The 24215-nt window shown below is 31.9% G+C and overlaps 1 protein-coding gene across 2 annotated transcripts in view; it reads right to left on the bottom strand.

The window, feature by feature from the left end:
• The window catches only part of CCSER1 (coiled-coil serine rich protein 1), a 1346695-nt gene that overhangs the window by 1096484 nt on the left and 225996 nt on the right, over positions 1-24215 (bottom strand). For both annotated transcript variants that reach the window (XM_059394610.1, XM_059394604.1), the window contains exon 4: positions 8720-8813. In XM_059394610.1, coding sequence (XP_059250593.1) covers positions 8720-8813 — 94 coding nt within the window. The remainder of the gene's footprint in view (positions 1-8719; positions 8814-24215) is intronic.

Raw genomic sequence — 24215 nt, 5'->3', positions numbered from 1 at the left:
TGAAGTGTGTAAACCTGTTGATTCACAGACCTGTACCCCTGGGGATAAAAATATATGTTTATCAAAAGTAAAAAATTAAAAAAAGTAAAAAAATTAAAAAAAAATATTATATGCCAGATGTGATACAGACATTCTACTACACTTTAATTTACTATTCCTCACAACAAACTTATGAGGTAGATACTTTTATTGCCCCATTTTAAGATGAAAAAAGCAAAACTGAGATTAAATAATTTGTTCAAGTTTATACAGCCTGGTTGGTAGCTGAGATTTGCCTAACTTCAGAGTTCAGATTTGTTGCTACTATGGTATACCTCCAAAATTAAGTGTCACTTACTTCTCAGCTTTATAAAATGACACTGAAGATAGCTTACACGTATTTTCTGACCCAGACATATCAAAGCTTGTAAAAACTTATAATTAATTTTTATAATTTTCCCTGTGTGAATGTTGTTGCAATTTGTACATTACCTTTCATATTAACCAAGCCACTAGGGTTTCATCTCAGCTCTGCTGTGCTAGTTCCATTAAAAATTAATAACAAAAATTACCTCCTTAATTAATAGGCACAGGAGGAGTTCCTAACTCACTGCAGAATTTTATATTGCTTGTTCATCAAACTCAAAATAATTTAGCAACTACCTAATTAATTCCTAATTGATATCATTCGGCCATTACTTCTCCATTTGCATCTGGAAATATACCAAGAGATACTGCCCTAGGTGGGTTTATATATAACATCCAAAATAACCAGCAAAAACAAAATAAAATTTCTTCACCCAATCATCCAAATGACCATTGCATTGTTTTTATCAAACAGTGATAAATAAAGAAAATATATTTTCAACTAACTTCTTTGCAAACAAAAAAGACCAAATTTAATACAAAGTAACAACCTGGTTTTCTCTCTGAACATTACAGATTTGGGTTAATAAGTTTTAAAATATTTAACACAAGAAATTTATTATTTCTTTTAGAATTACTATTTGAAATATGTTGTGGTATTTTAGACACATGACTACTGTCTGGGAATAAAATGTTTCCATACATTTAAATGTATTAGTTTTAACACCAGGAAATGTACCACCTGTTATAAGCAAAGTGCCTTAATTAATTTTTGAATAATTAGTACTAAGAAAACATCACTTATTTTTTAAAGATTTATTTATTTTAGAAAGAGAGAGAGGGAGCATATGCATGAACAGTGGGGGAGGAGCAGAGGGAGAGAGAGAGGGAAAGAGACTTTTTAGCAGACTCCCTGCTAAGTGTGGAGCCTGAAGCAAGGCTTCATGTCAGGACCCTGAGATCATGACCTGGGTGAGATCAAGAGTCAAAGGCTTAACCAACAGAGCCACCCAGGCTTCCCTAGCAAAACACCACTTAAAATGATACACAGAATTTAGACTATAAAAATTAAAATGACAGGGGCGCCTGGGTGGCTCAGTGGGTTAAGCCTCTGCCTTCGGCTTGGGTCATGATCTCAGGGTCTTGGGATCGAGCCCCACATCAGGCTCTCTGCTCAGCGGGGGAGCCTGCTTTCCCTTCTCTCTCTCTGCCTGCCTCTCTGCATACTCGTGATCTCTGTCAAATAAATAAATAAAATCTTTAAAAAAAAGAAAACTTTATTAAAAAAATTAAAGTGGCAAAGTATATGTTAAAACAATAGATAATCATGATGAAGCATTAAGAAATTAAGGACTATAAAAAATACCAATGATTGGGAAAACCCTATGATGAGGAATTAAGAAGTCAAGAGGAATAACTAACTTCTACTGGGCTCGTATTTTATTCTAGGCAACGATGAAAGGCACTTTGCATATAAATATATCTCCTACTTAGGATGATATTTGAGATAGCTTTATTGTCATTTTACAAATTTAAAAAAAATGCTTAGGGGTGCCTAAGTGGCTCAGTGGGTTAAGCCTCTGCCTTCAGCTTGGGTCATGATCCCAGGGTCCTGGGATTGAGCCCCGCATTGGGCTCTCTGCTTACTTAGCAGGGAGCCAGCTATCTCCCTCTCTCTCTGCCTGCTTCTGTGCCTACTTGTGATCTTTCTCTCTGTCAAATAAATAACCAAAATCTTAAAAAAAAATTGCTTTAAAAAATCCGGTCATTTGCACAAGGTCACTGTGGTACAGCTACAATGCTAACTTGAATATGTCTGTCTCCAAAGTGCCTATTCACTTTGATATTAATTTGTCATTCCTTTAATTAGAATGGATCTTTAAGATGCGATTTCCTCTCAGAGAGTTATTGTGAGCATTAACTTGAGACAGCTTAGGAAAAAAACATAGCTCATTTAGGCATTTAGTTTTCCTTTCCATCAACTTGGATATCCAGCTACTACTTGCTAAAAATGATGCACCATCAACTTCTAGTAGTCAAGAAAAGAATTGGGAAAATGGCATTTTAATGAGTGCATTCCAAACAGGTAACACCAAAATGTGTTTTAACTTTGATTACAATGCTTCACTGTCAAATTAGTCAGGTGCATGTTTCGCATCATTTTTTGAAGGTAATACTACAAACAGTCTAAAGTCTAAATAGAAATATGACCTTGTTCTAGTTTACCATGGAAAAGAAGAACTAAAGATGAACTGTTCTGAAAGCAAAACTCAAATTCTTATTCTTATTTCTTTATCAAAACTATGCACTGTCCAATATTTAACTGGCATTATGGTAACAACTATTTGTAGAAAAGTTACCTTATTTAGTCACAGAAGGGTAACATTTTGCCAACAGTTCATTTTCGTGGACTCATCAAGCAGTAATATTACTTAACATTAGATATTCTATTGGGTTTTATGACAATTACATTAAAGTAAGATGAGGAAAATGATTGACAACATCTACTTCAACTATTTCCAAAGTTAAAATTACCCAAAGAATGTTAATATGTACAAGGAACTGAATTTTATTTTTGGACAAAGCAGGATCCTCATAAAATTCCTAGTTTTTGCTACACTGTTATGTGAACAGTTAGAACTGCTTCTACTGAATTGGTAGCAAGATGCCACCATATTGTACTCAAAGGAGATGCTGAAGAAATTGCTCTTGATATCAATCATTTATACTTTATAAAGACATGAGCAAAATAATTTTCAATTCTTAGTAACAAAAATTCTTTATTTAATAAAATGCATTGGTTGACTGAATGATTGATGGCATATATTTTTAATCACACAACTGGTTGAGCTTCCTTCTTCACATATGTTAGGAAAGCACTCCAAGTAACACTTCCTGCTCACTATGGTGATACTAGTGTATGTTTTGTGTGCCAACCTCACCTGTAGTATCATCTTATTTTTTGTATCTTTTTTACCATTATTCTATTTTCCTTGAGTGATTATTACTTTGCAAGATGCTTAAATGAATAGAAAGAAAAATCCTCCACACAAACATGTAAAACCACATAAAGAAAAATAAGGAAAAATAATACTGCTGGTATTTTTTGTTTCACAGAATATACAGTTCATAACATATTTCACTGTAAGGAAAATTTTTAAGGATTTTTATTTATTTATTTGAGAGAGAGAGAGAGAGAGATAGAGCACAAGTGGGGGGAGCATAGGCAAAGGGAGAAGGAGAAGCAGACTCCCCACTGAGCAGGAAGCTTGATGTGGGGCTTGATCCCAGAACTTAGGGATCATGAACTGAGCTGAAGGACATTTAACTGACTGAGTTACCCAGGTGCCCCTGTAAAGAAAATTTTAAGGTCATTTATTTGAGTCTTTGAGATGTTAAATGCTAGTAAATTTTGTTTGTACCTTTTTTTCCCCAAAAAACACTACTGAGATATACCTAACATCACTACTAAAATCTTGAGTGATTCAATTTGTGGCAAAAACAACACCATAACAATAAATAAGAGAGTGAAGAGAAATATAAAAAGTGGGAAGAGTCACAAATATATATTTTTAATTTATCAAGATATTAAAAAATAGCATCTAATTTTTTTAGTCAAAACTGTGTTTGGTCATGTATACATTATAAATGATTAGCTAAGTAAAGAAACAATACATATAATACACAGGAAAAATGAATGTCTAGCATTAAACAAACTGATAATCCTGTATTTGAAACATGATGCATATTAATTATTTATTAAAAATATTATCCAGAAAAGTAATTTAAACATTTATTCAAGAAAAACATGATTAAAGACACCTTGAGGGCTTATCCATAGGATTTTTAATCTAAAAGCTTCACTTTTATACTAGAATTTACAAAGATAAAGTTAGATAATGCCAAGATAAAAGTAAATTATTCAGAATAGTTGTTTTTATTTTTTTCTCCCTAAGGCAGAATTTTTTGAGAACTCACTTTGAATTCATAAATCTTTCCCTCATTGAAATTGTCCTTTCTTACTTTCAATAACAATAATAATAATAATAATATTCACTTACTGCACTATAAAACAGATACTCATCTGTACTATTATTTGTACTACCTCTTCCTTTTAAAAAGGAGTGTGTTAATTTAGGACTCCGTAGAAACATTTACATATTAAAAGGATTTGTGAAACTTTACTCAAATTGTCTACAGAACTGGTCAAAAACAAACTTTAAAATCTATCTGTAAACTTACAATTCACTTTTAGATGAAAATACAGATAGCAAAGAATGGGAAAAAAGCGTATTAAAAGATGTCCACAATTATTGTGACCACAATAATGAACAGTCATTTTTACCAAGGTAGGTATAGTCATAAGTGTGTAATTTTCAACAACATGATGAAACACCTAGATACACATTTAATTGTGCAAGTATTGGGCATTTCTATGACAAAGACCTTGAGCCACAGAACTCAAATTCTATTTTTTCTGCTTTGTTTGTGCTATATGATATTTTAATCCCTAGTTGACATATTTTAGCTCTTATCCCTTAACTGCAAGTAGCACATCAACTAACAATGATTCATATTATATGAATATTAACTATCTACACTTACTATGCATTCTGTATCCTTTAGAATGTCTTTTGTATGTTAAATCACTCAATATGAGCAATGTCCAATGTATACATGTTGAAAGAAGTATCTTTTTATAAAAAAATCACCTTGGCCATTATATTAAGCCTTTCTGTAAATTGCTATAAATCTTTGCCCTAATAAGACTCTAGAACCAAAAACTGAAAATGTTTTACCCTAAAAAACTTTTTTAAGCCCCCCACTGATTTTTAGTAATAGAATTTAATGGTATCATTATTTCAGTTTTCAGACTTTTAAAAATAACTTTTATTTAAACTATCATTTAAAAATGGTTAGCATGAATGAGCTTTTTATCAATATCAATTATCAATAATGAGGTTCTTATATTTTGAGAAGACCTTTAATTATGTTGCTTAACAAAAATATAAATTGCATAAAACCTATTCAATCAGAAATTCTTTTGTTTTTTAAAATTTTATTTATTTATTTATTTGACAGAGAGAGAGAGAGAGATCACAAGTAGGCAGAGATGCAGGCAGAGAGAGGGGAGGAAGCAGGCTCCCTGCTAAGCAGAGAGCCCAATTCGGGGCTCGACCCCAGGACCCTGGGATCATGACCTGAGCTGAAAGCAGAGGCTTTAACCCACTGAGCCACCCAGGTGTCCGAGAACTTCTTTCTGAGCTAACGTGCATAAACAGATAGTTGTGGCTTTTTTCAAGGCCTATAATGTGCCATCCACTGTGAAACAGGTTTTCAAAACACATTTTCTAAAGGAACATTAAACAAACCCAAGTCACTCTAAGGAATATTTCATATATCAGAATTGTACTTCAGGTAGGCAAAGGGAGGTCATTTACCTAAAGAAAAATTTAGTTAACTCAGTTGATTAAAGAGGTATTCCAGTTTGGGCTTCAACTAAGATACCTACACCCTGAAATAGTCTTGGGAGATGTACAGTTTTAAGTATATCATATCATCTTTTTTCTTACAATAAACTAATGAAGTACATAGCACCCAATACTTTATAAAAAATGAAATTAAAGTTTAAAAATGCTTCTTTTTGCTCCCAAATAAATTGAACTAAAGACTGTATATTTTAAAGTCACCCTTCGCTCTTCATCATGAGTGCCTACCAAACATAACTGAGATTGCTACATTATCTGTAATTCTTTCAAATTAATACCTGGTTTTATTTTTTTTATTGTGAAAATCTTTAAAAATCCGAAAACAAGAAAATACTACAATTAAGGCACAAACTTCTCACCCCAAACACCTACTGTTCAGATTTGAAAATTTTCAACAACTCTACAATTTTGTTTCATCTATTCCCTCTTCCATACTTGTTGGTAAAGTAAATGTCATATATCATACTGTTTCAACCACATGCCTCTTTAAATTTTCTTTAAAAAACAAAACAAAAATATTCAATACCCAACAAGATAAATAATTCTGTAATAATTTAGTCATTTCTCAAATTTCTCTGACTGACCCAGAAATATATTTTTATAGTGTTTTAAGTTTTTCAGGTGTGCCAAGAAAGATGTCACACAGCATCTGCCTCTTTTAATCTACAATATCCCTCCCCTTTTTACATGCCATTTATTTGCTTAAGGAACCAGATCATTATGCTGTAAAATTCCTCATATTCTATATTTGGTTGCTGGATTCCCTCTCTCCTCATCCAAATATTTCCTGCAAAATCACAATTTAATCAAGAGAACGGAACAGATATAAGTACATGTAGGCAGGAGTGGTAGTGCTGTGTACTTCTCCAGGCACTGCATTGAGAGGGAAAAATGTCTAGTTGTTACAATTTTAGTGATGTTAGTGATCACTGGATTTAGGTATTGCCAGTCTAACCCCAAACTGCAAAGTTCTCCATCAACAACATACACTTACAGCCACGCCAGGGCACATAGAGGCATCTTCTTATTCTTTTAATAGCTGCTTAGTATACCATCGTACATTCAACAAATGTCCTGTTGAAGAACATTTGAGGGTTTCCAATATTTTGTAATTATAAATGTCTTGCAATGAATAGATATTTGGATGCATTATTTTGCATATTTCCAGTGTTTTACAATTAAATTTCCAGAAGTTGGATAGTTGAATCTAAAGGTAAATGTATATATAGTCTGGTTAAATATTGACAAATTCCCTCAAAAAGTGTGCAAATCATCACTATACATAATTCTTCTAAGATAAATATGCATGAATGACAAAATTGTATAATGTATCTGTACAAAAATGAGAAAAAATTCTCCATTTTTAAAAGACTATCTGTCAAATCAATTACAGCAAGAATGTTTTAAAAAATGATTGTCCTAAATTTGTATTTAACTAGAAAAAAATTTAAAGTGACTTCTTTGGATATCAGCCTATAGTACAGAGTAATAAAATATAAACATTGTGAAATGTAAAATATAAACACTAGCTTCTTTTGATAATTCTTAATGTGATATTATCTACAATAGAAAAATACTGCATAAACAAAAAAAAATTATAAAATATTAGAAGTGGAAATAACCTTAGAGATGTTTAATTCTTAGAAGTTAATAATATATTATATATATAAAATATAATATATATTGAATAATATATAAAATACAGCAGGCTGCGCTCCGAGAACCCAGGTCAAGAAAAGCAATGTTTAAAGACTTTGTATAAATAGACAATGTTTTGTGCTTCCTAATGATCTAAAGATAAAATACACGTTATGCTCTTGTTTTATTTAAATAAAAAATATTAAAAGGAAAAAAAAAATACAGCAGGCTGATTTTCGTAAATATATGCAGAAAGGCCAAGATTTTAAAGTTTCAATTTAATATTTTTTTGAGAGAGAGAGAGGAGAGACAGAGAGGCAGAAGGAGGGGCAGAGAGAAAAGGAGAGAGAGAATCTAAAACAGGCTCCGTACCCAGCGTGGAGCCTGATGTGCAGCTTGACCCCACGACCCTGAGATCATGACAAGAGCCAAAATCAAGAGTCAGATACTTAACCAACTGAGACTTGTATGCACCCTAATATTATTCCTACTTCAATTTGAAAATGACTATGTTCAAGATGTTATAAGCAAAAAAACAAAAAAGTAAACAACAGCTTCTCCTGTACCCAAATATCTAACTATGAATAAACAATCCCTACCATCTACTTTAACAGGAGTAATTTTGGGATTTGAAGATAAAACAATTTATACTTACTATAAATTTACACTATTACAAATATAATGAGTTCCCTTCTTAATTCCTTCAACAATAATTTATTTCTCTCATACTACAAACTCAGTGTTTCTGTGTGTTTGTGGTCATTATTGACAGTTACTAAAATTAATTGAATTATTAATTTTGCAACCTTTTTTGCTTCAGTATTAGCCTATGCAGCTATTATGGAAGCAGTTAAGATTCTTAAGAGTAAACCTTGATCTACAAAACCTCCATTTGGTTATATAAAATAAGTAAGTAATGGGATCATATCAGTTTTCTTCTTCTCTCAAAAAGAGAAATATTAAAATTTCCATTATGTATTAAATTGCAATTTCTTTCTTTGAAATGACTTCATTGGAATTTTTTTCCTATTTTATAATGGTCTTCCACTGGATTTATATTTCCATGATAGATTATAAGATCATCAGATTCATGTGTCAATGGTACCTAGCATGTGCCTTGTACATATGATATGCAAACTGGAGATGGAAAAGATTGAATGCATCCTAAACAATATAAAGTTTATCAATGAATTGATAAATGATTAGGATCAGACTTGCATGAGCTCATGTATTTACTTAACACTTACCTGAAGGATGAAGATTCTGTTCCTCTAAAAATTCTAGATCAAGCATTAGGTCATCTTCATCCAGTTCACAAGATCCCAAATTATTCAAAACATCCTAAAGAAAAAGCACAATCAAGAGTTAGAGACCAAACAGCTGAGAAATTGAGGCAATATCCACAATATCCACAGATGCTATGAACTTTAACATTATCTGCCCAATAAAATATTCCAAAAATTATTATAAAAATCTTAACTTCCACTAAAACTACTAAAGATTTAAAGGTTTTTTTCAAATGTATAGAAGTCTGTAAACTGAAGCTTTATTTTTTTTTAATTTAGCTTTAGAATCTGGACATTCTTCTGACACATTTAATGAATTCTCAAATAAATTCTGTGTACAGTGGCAACTGTGAGATATCAATTTAAACCATACTTGGAAGCAAAGGTCCAGTTACCATTTCCCAATCATTTGCTTAAGATTAGGAAAGAGGAACAGAAAAAATAAACAACAATCAGATTGAAAATTAATGGACTTTCATGCCATAAACATCAGAGCTAGATTATGTTTTTTTCCTTCTCCTCCACTCCCCTCACCTTCCCATTCTTTAAGAGGGCAAATAGCAAAATAAGCCAGAAGATTATACTGAGAAGTCTTGAGGGGAAACAGTGATGTGCAGAGGTAGGAATTCTTGAGGGAGGAATAAGGATCTAATTTGTGTATTTGTATATACAGATAGGTGATGACTATATTAAGAAAAAGCACTAATTTAACATTTAGAGACTTCATTGAAATAACAAAAGTACATCTTTTGTACTTTTGTACAAAGGTACATGATGCTACATGTAGTAAATGACACTTATCTCAGACCACTTTTCCTATTGATGTGAACATTACCATAATTATTTATGTTTAAAGAACTAAATTTTCATTTTAAAAGGTCCAGTGATACTATCAAATGGAAACTGAACACCTTATTCTAGGGATTGAAAGTAAGGGCACAGGGCAGGGGAGGAGTAAGGACACGGACATTTAAATAAATTATTCTCACTTAAAAAAAAAGGAATTAAACATTATTAAGTTTTAGAATCATTTGGTATCTGTGAATAGAACACAAAGGTGAAAATATCCCCAAATCTAAGGGATTATTCTACCAATGAAAGCTACAGCAGTCATTATCTTACTCTATTTATATTGTATCTTTATTAATTACAAGGTAACTAGTACTTTATAAAAAAATCAACTGTTTACTGGCAGTTTTATGATACACTGTGGCAGGAATAAGATGTGTATTTATATAGTATCAAAAGAGGTTATAAAATATAGGCAACAAAAGATAAGCTGCCATCCTCAAAAATGCAAAAAAACCTCTCTGCTCAGCGGGGAGCCTGCTTCCTCCTCTCTCTCTCTGCCTGCCTCTCTGCCTACTTGTGATCTCTGTCTGTCAAATGAACAAATAAAATCTTTAAAAAAAAAAAAAAAAAACACAAACCAGGGCTCCTTGGGGAAAGGAGAAAAAACAAACAAACAAAAAAAGCACTGATTCTGTGTCATCCATTTGTTGCCAGAAAACAAGTTTCATCTTAAAAAGAAAAAAAAAAGAAGAAGAAGCAGTTTTGAAAAGCAAAGGAAACCTGAATGGCTTCTCCCAGGCTAATCTCTGACATATGAACATGAAAAAGAAAAATTATGGCTAAACACCTTGAGTCTGTTGAAGGCTAAGAGTTCATAATACTCAAATAGAAATGTTGACATAAAGGATGTAAGAGGCGCTCATACTGCGTGTCATATGTCAGTGATGTATCACTAAATTCTACTATTGAAACTAATATTACTATATGTTAACTGGAATTTAAACAGAAACTTGAAACAAAAAAATACAGAGGGGCTCATACACAAAAAAGCACATAGAGTGTAAAATTTATTTAATTTCTATTATTTTCCAATAATAGTGAATATATGGGTGTTTTGTTTTTCTAGGTATATGTATGTATATAGTATGACTTGTATTTCTTTCCATTTGTGTAAGGAGAGATCTATAAATATTAAAGTAGCAGCATCAAAAGTAATTCTGTACCAGGAATAGAAAATATTGATCAGCTCTGATGTGTCGCACATAATAACCAAATGGAAAAGGAGTCCAGCAGTTAATTAACACTAATGATCACACCCTGTATCTAACAGGCACAACTATGTGTTTCACACATTTGATAAATTAGTGGAATTTCTAGAAGTGGTAACTAAGCAGAAATAGTCTCTCATCTCCTAGAAGATAAAAAGGTAGGTAGCTCTACATAATAAAGATATAATAATGAAAGTGCATGAATTTTTAATAATATTCATACACCAGACCTATATATCATAGTAACAGGGAAACTATTTTGTAACACAAACAATTTGGACTTAAAAAACAAATCATTTTGTAAGAAAACATCAGTATTGCACAAAATTAAAAGCTAGGCTTGAACTTAAATAAGTGAAGGCATAAAAGCATTTAACAATTAGATTTTAATTGTAAAAAGAAAGTCCAACCTGATGGGCAGTATCCTCAATTTCAATTTTCTCTGAATGTATAGCAAATTCCAATAACTACACAAAAAATTTTCTAATTAAAAAACCCCTGGGGATAAAAATATATGTTTATAAAAAATAAAAAATTAAAAAAAAAAAAACCAGAATGTGCAAGTATAAGAGATGACTTTCCTTTTCTTTTAATTCTAGCATGGTTATTAAATCTTAGGAAACTCTCAGAAAGCTTTGAAATAGTCTCAGGTATCTTTGAATTCCTAGGGAAATATGAAACTCTCCATGTCAGCAAAGTGTAAGAAGAAAAAAGATAAAAAGAAAGTAAATTCCTAGTATCAGCATATTATTAACCAGTTTTAAGGTAAGCATATGATAGGCTTTTGGATTACTATATACTTTTTCTTTAAAAGTGCCTAAAGCATTTAAGATAAATTGTCATGTTAGATTTGGTATTTTAATAATAACTTAGGAAGAATTTGATTATATAAAATTTGAATCAATGTTTAAAGGCCATGGAAAATTTAATTTAATCCACATTCTAATTTATGGATATGTAACATTTGTATGGATATTTTGAAGAGTTGGTTAATTATAATGAAATGCTAATTATTTACTAAATTCATACTATTGACAAATTGGATATTTAATCAAGTACAATTACTACTAAGTATTCTCTAAACAGACATTTAAAAATCTATCAGTAACACTGATTACTCATGTAATCTCCCAAATGACTCAGACCCATTACAAGTAAACTAAAAAGTTATTAATGTAGTAATTCAAAAATTAATCTTCTAAACCCTAGGGATATAACAATGAACCTAATAGAGCATGCTTTCTTCCTTCACAGACCTTACAGATAACTGTATTCTAGTAAAGAAACACCATTTTTTACAAATATATTATTTTTTAAAATAACCAATCACCTGTATTTGGTAAGTGGGAAGCATTTCTCCAAAGCCTGGTTGCTATTGGCTGAAATAATAAAAATGAATTTTTGAAGCTACTAAGTTGAAAAAACAAATTCTGATCACTCCATTAATATGTAATCATTCCATAAGACCCATTCTAAAATAATTCTTTAGATTGTTTCTTTATTGCAATGGAGATAGTAATTATGATCCTGCTAAAAATAAAGGAATCCGAGACTGTCACCATAAAAGGAAGCATTGTTTAAAAAAGAAAGAATTCTATCAAAGGAGATTATTAAATTATTAAAACATTCTTTAATTGTGACATTATAAAGATATTATTAATTGCATATTTGTACTGCACTATTTTAGTCAAAGGATTATCCACATAGGCTTACCTTATCTAAAAGGCAACATATGGCATTCTAATCTGGACTTACATAGTTGTTTATGAAATATTTAATTGACATAGTAGGAATTCTATGATCATTACTTGATCTAAAAGTGAAGAGATGACCAAAAAAAAAAAAAAAAAGAAAAAGAAAAAAAGAAAAGTAAAGAGATGATTACTCAAATTAATAAGAGGTAGTCAATCTGGTCTGTATTCTTCTTTTAGTCACTCTACATAATCAGGGGCTGCTAGGAAATACAGATCATTCTCCAGTATTCTAATCATAGGTGTCTCCAAAGAATAACCCAAAATGGAATATTATTTTTTGAAATTATTATTTTATTATCAAAAATGCATGATGTAGCTATAGAAGACCTTTAGTCAAATTTTCCCGTGTGTTCCTAAAAATACATTCTGAGATTTGCTTTATTAATTATACTTGCCTCTACTTGGTAAAAATGATTAGACCTGGCAAGAGTCTTAAAATAATTTGTATTACCCCAAAAATATAAATCACAAATTATAAAAAATGATAAGTATGAAAGTGGCAAGGTACACACATCATCAAAAGCAGGCATCAGAATAAGCTGTATACACATGATTATTGATGAGTTGAGCACCTACATTTGCAGTGGAGAAAAAAGGAAAACACACCAATACGTGGATATATTTTTTAATGATATGATTTCACTTCTATTTTTTGGAAAGAAAAATTAACAAAACAATATTTTATAACTACTGCTCTAAGGACAGTTATTTGATTTTGATTTCCTGATGGTGCAAAGAAAGCATACTCTATCATTCTGATAGAATTACCTTCACCTTTCAACATGGCAGCTGTGAAATATTTCCGAACACACCATGCTCTTTGCTAGGTGCTGATTTACTGTATGGGTTTATGTAGCTCAAAATATATTTTTAATAAATATTTTCAGAAATATGTCTTAATTCTACCACCGCCTATTCATAAGACTTCCCACAAGTCCAAAAACATACATTTTGTAAATATGAATGGTGATCTTATTGTTATTCATTAAAATAGTACATTATCATAATTATCATGTGTCTCCTGTTGTTGGGAATACAAGCTGGTGCAGCCTCTCTGGAAAACAGTTTGGAGGTTCCTCAAAAAGTTGAAAATAGAGCTACCCTACAACCGAGAAACTGCACTCCTGGTATTTACCTCAAAGATACAAATGTACGGATCTGAAGGGGCACCTGCACCCTAATGTTTATAGCAGCAACGTCCACAATAGCCAAACTATGGAAAAAGCCAAGCTGTCCATCAACAGATGAATGGATAAAGATGTGAAGATATATATATATATATATATATATATATATATATATATATACACACACACACATATACATATAAAGATGTATATATATATGTATATATACATCTATATCTTCACATCTTTATATATATATGTATGTATATACATACATATAATGGTATATTATCAGAAAATTGGAATCTTGCCATTTGCTATGATCTGGATTTAGAGGGCATTATTTAAGCAAAATAAGTCAATCAGAGAAAGAAAATTATCGTATGATCTCACTCATCTGTAGAATTTAAGAAATAAAACAGAGGATTACAAGGGAAGGGAGGGAAAAATAAAAGAAGACGAAACCAGAGAGGGAGATAAGCTGTAAGAACTCTTAATCATGGGGAACAAAAGGAGGGTTGCTGGAGGCAAAGGGGTGAGGGAATGGCATCAATGGGTGATGGACATTAAAGAAGGCACGTGATGTAACGAGCACAGGGTATTACATAAGACTGATGAATCACTAAGCTCTAGCTCTGAAACTAATAATACATCATATATGTTAATTAATTGAACTTAAATTTTAAAATTATGTGTCTCTTTGTATTTAAATATGAAATATTTAGCAAAATGAGGTTCTGAAAGCTATGCCCAGAGCTGCTGTTTTGTCCCTTTATACTAATAAAAGGTAAACAATTCTATAAGTACTATAATAACAAAATAAGTATCATGCTATAATATTTTGTATTTCAATACTTTTGAGGAAAGCTAACATTTGTATGGATAAACCAACCACAAATTTTATGGATCCTAAACAAGTTATCTGGATTCACATAAAATTTAATATTAAACTCTAAACATTCTAATTTTAATCTATGCAAGGAAATAAAGTTAATTTTTTTGTACTGTTGGATCCTACTAGCTAGGATCTTTTTTTTTTTTATTTTTTTTTATAAACATATAATGTATTATTAGCCCCAGGGATACAGGTCTGTTAATTACCAGGTTTACACAAAAAGTTGATTTTTTATTAAATAATAGAAATAGGATACTAGGAAGTGTGACTATATTACATAACTGGCAAACTTCAGAAATAAAAATTAAAATATAATAATTGTTCATTTAAAAATGCGTATTTTTGTAAAGAACAAGCTGGTGGTTGCCATAGGGAAGAGGGTAGAGGGATGGCTAAAATGGGTGAAGGACCATGGGAGATAGAGGCTTCCAGTTATGGAAAGAATAAGCCACAGAAATAAAAGGTACAGAATAGGGAATATAGTCAATGAATGACAGTGTAATAGCACAGTATGGTGATGGATAGTGGCTACACTTGTGGTGAGGGCAGCATAATGCATAGAGAATTTGAATCACTATGCTGTACACCTGAAACTAATGTAACATGGTGTGCCAACTATACTCAATGGAAAAACTTAAAAATTTTAAATATAAAATGCATACATTTTCTTAGCATCATTTAAAATAAGAAGAAAAAAATGATATCAATCTATTTTCATGATGAAGCAGAACCAAAGGTCACAGATGACATCTCCTTGATTCTAAACCTGACATCTCCTTGATTTCTGTGCCACTGTCAATAAAGCAACACAAATGATTTCTGTCAAATAGTCTTACCTCCAATGAAAGCAACATTTGTTCAATAAAATACTATAGGGGGCGCCTGGGTGGCTCAGTGGGTTAAGGCCTCTGCCTTCAGCTCGGGTCATGATCCCAGGGTCCTGGAATCGAGCCCCGCGTGGGGCTCTCTGCTCAGCAGGGAGCGTGCTTCTCTCTCTCTCTCTCTCTCTCTCTCTCTGGCTGCCTCTCTGCCTACTTGTGATCTCTGTCAAATAAATAAATAAAATCTTTAAAAAAATAAATAAATAAAATAAAATACTATAGTTACACTATGTGCAACTGGCTAGAGATGAACATGGTAATGTGAAAAAGAATGATCTAACAATTAGAATATTTGAAATTCTAATATTTTAAAATACATATTATAGAGAGAGATTATTATTTCTAGGATTCATTCTTACGTGTGTACTAGTAAGAATTCCAAAGTCACGACATGTACTCTATCATCTCCTAGTTGGTGTCCCTGTCAACTTTTTGCCAGGAATCATAATAATTCTTCAATTTTCACTACACACTTCTCTAAGATTATTCCTATGAGAGTATCAATTTGTATACATTCCCTCATTACCTAACACACAAAAAGCTATCAATAGTACGTTTCTACAGAATAAATAATAGTTACTGTCATTCAAAAATCCTAAAATATGCTCTCTATCTACCTCTCCAAAATTGCTTCCTACAAATTATAACAACCAAACATATCCATTGGTTTCTGAAAATTCCATTTGCATTTCTTTCATTGCACTGGTATATCCCCTTGTCTCAAATGCCGAAAGAGCATATATAAGATAACATATTTATACTCTATTAAATCACAGACATTTTTTTTACAACGCTACTTATGAAAGTACTAAAAAAAGGTTTCTTGATAGGAAAATTTAATGATAAGAAAGTTTAAAAACCTTTCTTTAAGTTTTCTCCCTTTATGTGCAATATGCACTGGTTCTCATGAACCATAAGACTACCAACTGCATCCACACTCAGCAGAATGCATTTGCCTAGGAAATCCTATGGACTACGCATTGTACTTCTTGCTAGAGAAAAACATCTATGACCGCCTCATTCTTTGTGCTACCTCTGAGCAGAGAGTGCTTGTACTCTCAGAATCTTTAGTGTTGAATCAATACAGTGAACAGAAAATAATGACCCCTTTACTTAATAATATCTTACTTAGCATATTGGAATAATGTCTCACTTAATATTAAGTATCTTATTGCCAAACTATTTTGATGAAGAATAATTGTGTCCTTTTTAGGACACCATTTTTTTAAACTATTAGATGTTTTAAGGAAAATACATTATCCAGAAAAAGTATTCACATATACAGAGGAATGTTTAAGGACTCTGAATTACTAGGCCTACACTAGTTTAGTAGTCCTAGAATTTCTAAGGGAGGAGTGTATGTGTGTGTGTGTGTGTGTGTGTTTAAGTTGTCATTTTAGCTTTACAGGAAATGCTTATTTTTCACTATTACAAGTGCACATAGTTCTGAAAATTGTATGAGATTCCCAACACTCTATTATGCCATATGTGGAATTAGAATCTGTTGAAGAAAACCCAACATGTAAGCTTGTTAAACCACTCGCCATAGAACAAAATGAAGACAGCTGTTCTAGTGAAAAATGGGTAATTTTTGGCATAGTTTTTTTCTGTAACTAAGCTTTAGGTTTTATTCTAGGTTTATCTTTATATATCTATATAAGAAACTATGAAGTTGGCAAATATTTTACTGATTCATAATTATCATAATTTTATTTATAAATAGGAATCAAATATATCCAGTGATACTTATTGTGCCAAACTTGTGTTAAGTAACACAGTACAGTGGGAGATGCAAAAGACTGGTTCAATAAACCTGATTTCCAACACTGACCCGGCCACCAAAACAGCTCTGTGATCTGAAGCAAATCAAAACCTCCCTGAGGCTCTTCCCATGAAATGAATTATTAGAACAGCTATTCTCTGTAATTCCATACAAATCTAAAGTATTAAAATTTACAAGACAATTATGAGATTCTTTCCCATGTCTGTAAACTATGCAGAGTTAGTCAAACTGCAAAGTCTATGGGCACAGTCCCCAAAACTGGTCTTACTTCTGATAACAACAGAAAGTTTGGAATGTTTCCCAAACACCCTTGAGTACAATAATTCACTGGAAAGACTTACAGAATTCACTGAAAGCTATCTTCACAGTTAGGATTTATTATAGGGAAAGAGTACAGTTCAAAATTCAGTCAAAGGAAGAGGTGCAGAGAGTCTGGGAGGGTTCCAAATGCAAAGCTTCCCTTGTGCACATGAAGCATTACTCTCCTAGTGTTGATATGTGACAATACACAGGGCGTACTGACAACAAGGGAAGCTCACATGAGCTTCAGTGTCCATAATTTCTAATGGGACTTCATTACATAGGTGATTAACTGATTGAGTACACAGTTGAACTATCCTCCAGATTATCTGATTATCTAATGAAATCAAGTTTTTACCCTAAATCATATGATAATTCTTTCTAGCATAGCCAGCTTCACCCTAAAATTGCCAGGTATATCCATACCCATTAAAAATCCAATGTGGCCAGCTCCCCACTCTAAACAAAGACAATGCTATGAGGTATGATACAGGTCACAGGCCAAACTTCTTTTTGGGCAAGGCTCAATTCTTCACTGCACATATGCGATGTTTCCATAGAACATGACTAGTGATCTAATTTAGTCTTAAATTGCTAAGCTTAAAGACGAAAAGGAAATATGTCACATATTTTTTTCTTAGATTCTAGAGCCATATCTATAGGTGGGAAAGTATCATTGTGAGGGTTTTTTTTTAAATCTATGTTTACATTTTAACATTAAATAAACTAGTAACTCACAAATATACTTATATACTGAATACTGTATATATTGTGTGAGTTAAAGACTTATTGGTTATTTTCTTCTACTTGTTCCCAAATTTTCCATTTTGGACTCATAATTCTGGTAATAAAAATTAATTTATTCCCTTGTTCAACAATATTTATTGAAGGCTTACCAAATGTACTAAATCCTGAACAATGAATAAGAAAGAAAATTTCCTAACCTAGATAATGAATATACAAACAAATATTAAGATAATTTCAGCTACTGATAAAATGCTATTTTTTAAAAAGATTAATATAATTTTCGCAGCTACTGTACATGAGGTGGGCAGGAAGGCCTTTCTAAAGGTGTCATTAGGGCTGAGTCATGAATAATAGGCAGCCATATGAAAGTTCAGAAGGAAAAGCATTCCCAACAGAAGAAACAATATATGCAAGTCATCTAAAGTGCCTGTGACCTGGCATGCGAGGCAGAGAAGGCTTAAATGGTTTGAGCTCAGAAGGGGAGGGGAGGGAGCAGCAGGGAACACAACAGATTAGGAAGCAAGGCATTCTGGGTCATTTGTTAATATCTTTCAGTCAAGGAAGGAATTTAGACATCATTGGAGAGTGACATGCTTAAATACACATTTTAGGAAAATCATCCTGACTACTCTGCCAAGAATTCATTGTGAGAAAACATTTTCTAATGGGTCTTAACAGTCAAAAAGGCATGCATTATTTTACAGATGAAAAGCCTGAGCATTAGAGGAATTAAATGATTTGCCTGAGACCATGACACTTAGGTTGCAGAACCAAGATTTAAACATGCTTTCCTGAAGAATAAGTTTCTCCACTATGCTTCTCTTCGAGTGATGTGAGTAACTCAGAGAGAGAGAGAGAGAGAGAGAGAGGGGTGTCTTGGTAGCTTGAAGAAATTCCTCTCAAATACCAAGAGCTAATTGTTTGTTTAAGGCTACTAGCATTTTACAAGATGTTTGGACATACTAGATGTTTGGATGTAAGTGAGCAAAAAGAGGTCTAGACTGTTTTCCTTGAAACTTCCCAAAAAATTATGCTCCCATTTTTTTCTAACTTCTATGGACTCTCAGTTTAGCTAATCTCTTTGGGCCGCAATTCACTTTCCCTTAAAATCAGAAAAAATCATCCCTGATAATCTACTTTCTCTATCTATAATTCCTTTCCCACACAAATAATCCTTCACTATGCTGTTTGAACATGTTAAAAAAAAAAAAAAAAAACTCTGACCTTTCAAATTTTGCTTGACATTTTATTTCTTTTTCACAGTTACGAATTGAACCAAATGCCTTTTTTGTTTACATTTCCACCAAGGTTGGATCAGTGTTCCATTCCCTTTATAAAAGATTCCCTCATCTTCATAATTTCTGTTAGCTAAAAAAATAACTAATATTAGGATGGGGATTAAGGAGTGTACTTGTGATAAACACCAGGTGTTGTACAGAAGTGCTGAATAACTATTTTATATGCCTGAAACTAATATTACACTGTATGTTATCTAACTGGAATTTAAATAAAAACTGAAAAAATTACTAACATTAATTCTTTCAATGTAGCTTATAATATTATTCTTACTTATATCATTTTGAAAGTAAAGATGGTGTATTGTTCTCCCTTTGTAGCTCCTACAGCACTGAGTACATATATTAATAATATAATTTAATCAATTGATATTTATTCAGAACCTTCTATATGTCAGGGTCTGGACAAATAACACACAGTCCTGAATTTTGAGTTTGTTGACTAGAACAGTATAAGATATAAATTAGAGAATTATTTGACTTGATGAGAAATCCATAGCTATATAATCTTCATATTAAAAAGTACCATATTGGAACTAGCTGGAAAGCAAAATAATAAGTATTTTCATATTAATATACTTTGTATCAAAGTACAAAGAAATATAACCTCACAAGCAGAAGTAGCATACCAGAAGCAGTTGCAGAGTATCTTTTTTCCCTCACAAAATTAGAACTTCCTATCTATTTAAAAGATTGAATTTATATTGCTTTATATAAAGGAAAAGGATTGAATTTCAATGACTAAGATAAAAATAGTGTTACATCATCCAAGAGAAAGACGAACAAACATTTCACCAACATTAGTGTATGGTCATAACTAGTTTAGAATGCTTTGTCATCAGAGCAATGTCTTCAGTCCTTAAATATCTATAGTGATCTATAAAGGTAGATAGTCCTATTTCCTCTTGGAAGGATTAGTTTAAAACACACAATATTGACATATACTCTATAATAAAAATATGTGTATTTATAAAATAAACATATTCAAGTTGCATCTAAAATGTAGAAGACAAGAAAATAACATTAGGATGCAAATCAGAGAAAACTGTCATAGATGAGAGTCACACCAAAATAGAATTGGTTCATTTCTTTAATATGACATGTTTGCTAACTTATTTAGTTAATATAAGATTTTCAAATGAATTTACCCCCTCCTTAGATCAAAATAAAATTTAGATAAATATTTGTATCTAAATCACTTGTAAAGCTAAAGACAAAATTGGAATATTTCATCCTGTCCAACTATTGACATCAGTTTTTACTACATACAACTACTATTAAGAAATCTAATGAAGAACTGCCTAATTAACAGAAATCGAGTTCAATACCTAAAACCCATCAATGCAAACCAATCAATTCAACTTATTAATGTATAAATCAATGGAATTTATGGTATAATGACTAAGGATATATAAATAATGAAGATTAAAGAAAAAATGTAGGTTTGGAGAAACATCAGTTAAACAAATATTTATAAAATATAATTATAGTTGTTTTGCAATATTATTATAAACGTTTTTTAGCTCTGGAAACTCATTTTTCTTTTATTCTTATAATTACAGATTAAGATTTATTTTTATGATCATCACCCCAAAATGCATTTAAGCACATTTTCCCCTTCTTTCCTTTTTTGCTTCATAGAAACAGTATCATCACATTCGTGAAATAAAATAATTTTTAAAAATTATTTTTTATTATTTATTTCATTTTTAAATTTAAAATAAAATAAAATTTGTGAAATAAAATAATCAGTATTAATTCCCTGCACATGATGATATTTCTTGGTGTGCAAGTATAAAAAAGCAAACAAAAACTTGATACAGTTACATATTAATTTATTTGCATTTATATATAATATACACATATATATAAAGCAAATAAAGATAAAATCAGGATTTTTATTTTTATGAGTCTATTGTTTTTACCATTTTCCTCTAAAACGTACCATTGTTTCTAAAAGACTCAGACTTTGCAAATGTACTTCATAAATTTGAGGAAAATCTTGAAGAATAATGAAATAAAATACATTTTGTATCTTAAAATGATAACCCAAAATAATTCAGAATGTTCAAAATCCTACCTGATTGTTCCCTTCTGTGCTAATTATCCCAAATACTAATTATCACATGGGTGTATAGTTGTGGCTGGGTAAGACTGGTTTCCCAGATTTGCATTCCTGCTACAGCTACTGTGCCCTCATATAATAATCCTTGACCACAGAAGGTATTGTTTTTTCATTATTAGTTCCTCTGCTCCTGCTGCATTCTTCGAAGATTTTGGCCCTGGACTGTCCAACAGTCCTGGCTGCCACCAACATCCAACTGTCCAGGCTGGGCTAATCATCTTCCTTTGTGTTTTCACATCATTTAGGCTTACTACTATTTTATCACTTTTTACTGCATCACAATCAGTTCCTGAATTATTTCTTGTGCCTACTGGACTTTAAACTTTTGGAGAGTATGGAGAGAGTGCACAATACCTCACGTTTCTTAACCAACTGAGCCACCCAGGCGTCAATACCTCACATTTCTTAAAAGAATTGGCTCTTTATCAAATACCTGTCCCTAAGAAGGTCACGCCATCATAAACGAAACTACTTCTCACCTAGGAAATAGAGATTGAAAATGGCTGTCAATTAAAAGCTTTAAAGATAGGGACAATGACAACTTCTCATATGGCTAGATCCAGGTAACAGAAACTGAGAAGAGGGGCACCTGGGTGGCTTAGTCGGTTAAGCGTCTACCTTTGGTTCCGGTCATGATCCCAGGGTCCTGGGATGGAGTCCCACATTGGGCTCCCTGCTCAGTGGGAGCTTGTTTCTTCCTCTCCCTTTGCTCTCTCTCTAATAAATAATCTTAAAAAAAATCTTAGAATTAGTTGAAATATTTTCAGAAAATATCAGAACACAAAGCAATTATAAAAATAAAACAGAATAATGAATTTGAAAAATTATGAAAATCAAAGAATATAAAGGAACTCTGAGAGGCAAGACAATTACAATTGAGGTTAAAGGTGTCATCTTTATTATATATAATAAAAAAGCAAACATTCAAAAATTAATATTACTCTAGGTGAAGACACTAATAATAAAGTAATAATATATCAAATGTCTTGAATATAAAGATCACTACTGATTTAATATAATTGTATGTGATGCAGTATTACTGTTTAAAATTTATCAAAATTAGTGCCAGAAGATTTATTTAATCTACATGTATTTTTATAAGAAGAATCCATTTTTATCATTTTCTCACTTCACCTTCATCATCCATTCACCCCATGAAATATTTCTTTTTTGTGAACCACTTTCTGAGACATTCAGAATGCTTATCACAACGACTGGTGCTTTAATATAATTCTGAGACTCTCTCTCATTCTTAACCATGTGCTATATACCCCAATTTCCATAGAAAGTTAAACTGCCATTTCTTTATTTCAAAGGTCCATCACACCATCTTAACTCTATTATCATCAGTCCTCCTCCTCATATCAAGCAAATGGCTCCTCTGATACACCATTTCCCCCCTTTCCTAATAGTCAAAGCATTTTATCTACTTCATGACCACTAATCATGTGGGAAAACAGTTCAGTCATTGATGCCCAAGAGACTTGATAAATTCCTCAGTGTGCTTTACATGGTTACCTCACATTGAGGAAAGATTCTTTTTTTGTTTCATAACTCCAGATTTTTAACTTTTTCTTATAGATGGACATTAACCTACATATTGGAGTCCCTTGGAGTGATCTTAGAGCCATGTGACCAGGTTTTGACCATAAAACCATCTCACATAAACCTTCAACATTATCTCTCCCTTCCCAGATAATCCAGAAATTCATAAGTTAAGATGGCAATACAAAAGGAAGAAAGCTTCTGAGTCATAACATGAAGGAAAGCTGCCCTGGTGAGTTGCCAGACCCACTGTGGATTTTGTGTGAGCAAGGATCAAATTTGTATTGTATTTAAGCAATCGAGAGTTTTCTTTGTTTACTTTCCGGCACCACCTAGCCCAGTCTATCCTAACTAATAATTTCTCATTCTGTGTTTACTCTTACTTCATATGCTCTCTATCCTTTAAATCCATTTAAATCCTGTGATTTCCTAATTGTCCTCTACCATAGACTTTAAATAGTTCTGTGTTCCTATCTCTTAGCAGGTCTCTATTTCTTTTTATCACTGACATCACCAACTCTCATATTGGATATATATTTTGTGTACAAGTTCCCTAAGGGAATTTTATAATGTGTTTCAAGTCTTATGGTTTCAACTTTTTTTTTAATTTGCCATTTTAAATGATGTCCATAAACACTACAACATGTGACAAGAAATGAGTTACTACATATTTAAATTATATAATATATTACTCTTCCATGTAGAGAGACTTTAAGAATATAAATTCATTCCACAAGAATTTATGTCTTAATTGCATTACAATCAAATGTGTTCTGCAAATTTATGATGTGCTATTTTGGTAATAACAATAACTTAGATAATGTAGACAACTATGTCTGAAAGAAGGTCCAAATTTACCAAACTAAAATATTAATTTGCCTTGCAATTCTAAGCTGTAGAATCAAGGTACATTATCTTAAGCATATTCAGTATATGGAAGAGGTG

Source organism: Mustela nigripes, chromosome 1 (genome assembly GCF_022355385.1).
Source record: "Mustela nigripes isolate SB6536 chromosome 1, MUSNIG.SB6536, whole genome shotgun sequence".
Lineage (NCBI taxonomy): Eukaryota > Metazoa > Chordata > Mammalia > Carnivora > Mustelidae > Mustela > Mustela nigripes.
This window is presented reverse-complemented; position numbering and strand designations above follow the sequence as displayed.